The sequence below is a fragment of the Galeopterus variegatus genome, unplaced genomic scaffold, assembly GCF_000696425.1.
Source record: "Galeopterus variegatus unplaced genomic scaffold, G_variegatus-3.0.2 Scaffold2977, whole genome shotgun sequence".
NCBI classification, from domain to species: domain Eukaryota; kingdom Metazoa; phylum Chordata; class Mammalia; order Dermoptera; family Cynocephalidae; genus Galeopterus; species Galeopterus variegatus.
In genome coordinates, this window is record NW_007729088.1 from 85,689 (window position 1) to 91,116 (window position 5,428).

General features: G+C 51.3%; 1 protein-coding gene across 1 annotated transcript in view; it reads right to left on the reverse strand.

Moving 5' to 3' along the window:
* The window catches only part of LOC103599465 (acetyl-coenzyme A synthetase 2-like, mitochondrial), a 56,769-nt gene extending 53,123 nt beyond the window's left edge, over positions 1–3,646 (reverse strand). The window contains exons 1-2 of the mRNA XM_008583604.1: positions 3,607–3,646; positions 193–411 (exon numbers count right to left, since the gene is read on the reverse strand). Of these exons, the coding sequence (XP_008581826.1) occupies positions 193–411; positions 3,607–3,646 (259 nt within the window). The remainder of the gene's footprint in view (positions 1–192; positions 412–3,606) is intronic.
* Between the last annotated feature and the right edge of the window lie 1,782 nt (positions 3,647–5,428).

A 5,428-nucleotide genomic window follows, 5' to 3' on the forward strand; every position in this document is an offset into this window, starting at 1 on the left:
GGGACGGGGGTCGAGGATGACGTGGCCCCGAGGTTTGGAGTGGGTGGGGCAGCACACTTGAGAGGGGCGCCTGTAGGACTGCCAAGCCGGCTGCGTCTTCCTGGCCCGGGATGGCTGAAGGGGGCGCAGGACTCTATGACCCCTCGGGACGCGTGAGTTGGGGGCGTCCCGGGTCCCCTGCAGCCCACTCACCGGACACGTTTAACTGGCCTCCCAGGAACCAGCCGATCTTGCCACTGCTGAAGTCGCAGTCCCAGACCGTGTGGTAGGGGGTGTCCCACACAAGCGTATCCCGCGCCAGCGGCCCCCAGAAGGCNACTTGAAGTCTCCGCGGGCCCCGCCCCGGCTCCGCCCTCCGGCCACCACCCACTCCTCGGGGGCTCGTTCCCGGCGCCCACGCCTTCTCCCGCCCTCCAGAAGGGGACAGCCAAGGAAGAGGGGAGCAGCCTGGGAAAAGCGCGCGGGGGAGCGCGGGTCGGAACGCGGTCTCGGCCCCGCTGGGGCTGCGCCGCGCCCCCCTCGTCGCGCTCCCGCCCTCACGCTCCTCCGCCTAGAGTTGTTTTGGTTTCAGTTTGTGCGATTTTCTTCAAGCCCCGATTGCTTCGCCGCGCTGGCAACAGCCGAGGCACGTGCGTCCTGAGAGGCAGGCTCCGGGCCTGGGCGCGGGGAACCCCCTGGATGGGAAGGAGCCGGCGCGGAACGCGAGCGCCCGGTGGAGCGAGAGGAGCGCACAGGGAGATCCGAGGACCGAACCGTCAGCGTCTCAGAGGCTCAAGCCCAAGTTTCGATCCCTTTGTGCGCCCCTGAGAGTGAACCCTCACCGGCCTGCCTCTCTGAAACCCCCCGCCACACACACACACACACACACACACACACACACACACACACACACACACAAAAGTGACCCGGGTAGGCTGAGAGCGCTGCGTGGGCCGGCCGGGGTCCCTCAAGCGAGGAAGCTGTGGAGGTCTGGGGTCCGATGCTCTGTCACCCGGCTTCCGGCCTCAGTACCGCCGGGGGTCACCTGCCGCCAAGTGGAAAGTGTGACAGGCAAGCAAACGCTCCCCTTAATCTTGACTGTTTGGGGGCAACGGGGATTTTCTCCGATTGCTCCAGCATCTGTGGCCTGGGTTGAAAGCCTGGCAATTCTAGCTCTGTGACCTTGGCTAAGTTATTGAACTTCTCTGCACCTCATTTTCCTTTTCTGGAAAACTGGAGTAACGCCTCCCTCTCAAGGGCTGCGGTAAGGAATAAACGTCTGTAAAACGTCTACCCCCGAATTGGCACATAGTAAGCTCAGTAGTAGAGGTGGTGCTTTAGTTGCTGTGGAGCCAGCACGGATAGAAGGAAACTCCTATGAAACTCGTCTCTACCAGGTTCTTAAATATTTCACCACCCAAAATGTAAACACATAAGATGATAAACACAGGGGAAAGGGAATTTTTGAAAACTGGTTTGTTGAGTTCTCTGGGTTGGGAAAGATTCCTCCCTATTAGCTGTGACAGCTGAAGCAGAAAGAGCCTAACGTTGGGAGGAGCTTCTGCATGGGTCGGCCACAGAGAACAGAGAACTGTAAGCCTGGAGACGCAGTGAAAATAGCTTGCACAACATATGTGCCTGCACCTGCCAGTCACCTGACCTGCATTTTCTACCTAATTTTAAAGTTATCTGGTGCTATCAGCCTCCACCGATTGCCAACCTCCTGGTGCAACAAATGAGAAAACTGAGCCCCAACACGGAAAAGAACTGATTTACGGAGCACATGGTGGGCAAATGGAAGAAAAGACTAGCACCCGTCTCCCCCCAACCATAGCACTTGGCCTAAATTCCCATTTTTAATAGAATATATAAAATCATAAATGAGAAAGATTCTAACTGTGGCAGGTGGTCTCGAAGATAGCTACCAACATTTCATGCCCTTGTGGGTATGTGGTGGCGTGCTGCACCATCCAGAGGAGGAACCTGGCTGGCCTTATTGCTTTGACCAATGGAGAGTGGTGAAAGTGGTGTTCTGACAGTCCGGGTCTAGGTCCCAAAAGGCCCCGCAGCTCCAGGTCCTACTCTCTTGGAACCACCACGTGTGAGGAAGTGGGTGTAGCCATCTGGAGGAAGAGACCCCATGAAGAGAATTGAGCCACCCCAGCCACTGCCAGGACCAACTCCCAGGTGTGAGCAAGGCCACCTTGGATGTTCTAGCCCCAGGCAAGGCAGCCTCACAAGTGGCCCCAGTCAGCACCCATGATGCAAAAGAACCTCTCACTCAACTCAAAATTGTGAGAAGGAATAAGCTGTTTTTTTAAGCCTCTAAAATTTGGGATGGTTTGTTACTCAGCAGTAGGTAACTAATAAAACTCTGACCAAAAATGCGTGGTTCTCCTTTTACTCACTGGCCTCTGTTTCGCAGCCCCCTCTACTGGTTGCTATTCGTCTCCCTGCCCTCAAAGCGTGGGGGTGTCCTGAGGCTCAGTCCTCAAACCTCCTCTCTTCTCTCCTGCCCCTAGGAGATAGCAGCCAGCTCTCCATTCTCTGACTCTCCAGCTGGCATCTCTGGCCTGGACCTTTCCTTCCAACGCCAGTCCTGTATTCAGCTGTCTGCTTTACATCTCAAACCTGTCATGTCCTGGGGATTCTTCCCCCAAACACTGATCTTCCCTTGCAGTGAATGGAGATTACGTTTCCTGTTGTTCAGGCTTGTACCTTTGTCCTCCTAGACTCCTCCCTCTCACACTCCACATGCATCCCTCCTCCCTCAGCAGCTCCTGGTGGCTCATCTTCAGACTATCTGCAGCATCTTATCTCTTTCCCCATCACCACCCCTCCCTCTCCCCATTTAAACTACGCCCATCTCTTTTTTGGATTATTCGGTAAGCTTCTAATTGCTTCTACCCTTGCCGCCTGTAGCCTAACCGGCAGCCAGTGAAATCTCTTTAAAACAATGTTCAGATGAGGTTGCTCTGGAACTTGGGACAATCCAAGGCTCCCTTATTCCCTCAGAATAAAGGCCACATCCTTACCCTGGCCTACAGTACTCAAAGTGAGGGCCATGGGCCAGCAGCATGGGCATCACGCAGGCACTTCATAGAAATGCAGAGTGCCAGGCCCCATCTCATACCTGCTGCATCAGAATCTGCATTTTTAACAAGTCCCCAGGGGAACTGTGTATACATCCAAGTTTGAGAAGGGCCACCCTACCCAATCCAGCCTCACTCCTCCAGGATCACACCTCCTCTTACTCTTCACCCACTCACCCGAGCTCCAGCAACACTGACCTCCTCCTGTCCCTCCAACCTCCAGTCATGCTCCTGCCTCAGGACCTTTGCATGTGCTGTCTCTTCTGCCTAGAATGCTCTGCCCCAGATGTCCACATTAATCCCCCCTCCCTTCCTTTAGGTCTCTTCAAACATCACTTTATCCAAGAGGCCTTCTCTGCCACTTACATAAAACCACCACCTCAACCCTCACTCTCTAGTCCCAATCCCTGACTATTTTTTCCATAGCTCTTATGTATTAGCTCTCTGTTTATCTTCTCTCTCCTTCTACTAGGAGGGAGCTCTTTGAGAGAAGAGACAGCCGCTGCTCTGCTCTGCTTGTGACTATCCCCAGCACCTGGAACCACTGTGGCGTGCAGCAAGCCCTCGGTCGACATTTATCGAACAAATGACAAAGACTAGACAGAAAAACACCTAAACAGTAGCTGTGGGGAGTGCACGGATGCTATCCTCCTCTCTCTATCCCCTTCATTTCGTACATTTCTTTACTTCTACAGTGAAAACAGCACATAGAATTAGCTCTATTTTAAAATAAATACCATGTAGTTCCTGTTTCCTACTGGTTGGGTAAAGAGAAGGGATTGTGTGTATGTATTTTAGGATTTAAAAAACAAAACAAAACCACTTTAGAACCAACCAGATGGTGCAGAACTGTACTTCCTGCTGCCCAAATTACCTGAGAAATGACCTGGGGACCTTCCTTCTGAGTATCACAGCCCAAGGACAAGGTTGTCCCTGCTGCCCTGGGCTAGCACCCAGTAGTCAGCCCTCCCAGAACTAGAACAAGGTTGAGCCCCTCCCCACCACCCCCACCTGGGCTTCCCCTAGGGCCATGGGCAGTTTTGAGAGAGCAGCAGGCCATTGGGCAGCTGCCCACATTCTCTGCCCAAGAAGCCCCTGGACTTAACTTCGGCAGAACGCTCTGGCACCAAAAGCTGTATGTTGGCAGACATGGGCTGCAGAAGTAGGAAGCCTGAGGAGGTTTCCAGGAATTTGGAGCTTATCTTCTATCTGGGATTGATGCTTAAATCGAGATGATAATACAGCCACAATTACTGACCGTCACAACCAGCCAAGACAGATGCTTTTGTCCTCAGTTTACATGTGAGAAAACAAGCACAGAGAGAATAGCTCTCCCGAGGCCACACAGCTAGTAAGTAGCCGGCCCATAGCTTTCTGCTTCCAGAGCTTATTCATTTAACAGCTTTAGGGACCTAGTCCGCTAAGATGCTTTTGTCCTCAGTTTACATGTGAGAAAACAAGCACAGAGAGAATAGCTCTCCCGAGGCCACACAGCTAGTAAGTAGCTGGCCCATAGCTTTCTGCTTCCAGAGCTTATTCATTTAACAGCTTTAGGGACCTAGTCCGCTAACATCTCCTTTGCCATCTGCCTCCATAGCTCCTACCACCCACACTATTCGGAGAGTTGGAGCACTCAGATACTCCTGAGAAACAGTTATTAAAAGAAAAACTTTAGGCAAATTAAATTTAATAACATTTAATTGAGCAGAGAACAATTTGTGAACAGGGCAACCCCAAGAACCAGAACAGGTTCAGCACGACTCTGGGGCTGCTGTGCGTTTGAATAACATTTATAGACAGAAAATGGAAAGTGATGTATGGAAAACAGAGAACAGAAATGAGGTACAGAGACAGCTGATTGGTTACAGCTGGGAATTTGACTTATCTGAACCTGGTTTGAACAGTTGCTGCCTGAGAGTGGCTGAGACTCGGCCACTTGTTACAAGAGTAGGTTACAGTCTGTTTGCACATCAAGTTAGGTTACAGTTCACTATGTCTGGAGAAACCTTTAGGCCAAACTGAATTTAACAATTCTCCCTACTTGAGAAGTTTTGTTAACTTCTCAATTTTAAGAGATGGGCCAAAACTTTAGGCATTGACATTACTCTCTGTCACCATTGTAAATGGATTTATTTGGCCTCAAATCCCACTGGGAAGTAGCAGAACAGTGGGTTTTATAGAGTAGGAACAAGGAAACAACATTAGAGAAAAAAATGATTGGTTAACATCTGTTACTTCAGGTTACTTTTTTGTAAGGGTTAGAGCAGGGGGGTCTTCCTTATTATGCTGAAATCTGTTTTCAGGAAGGAAAGAAAAGTTGGTCTGTCTTGAGTTCTATCTTCTTCCTATATGTTTCA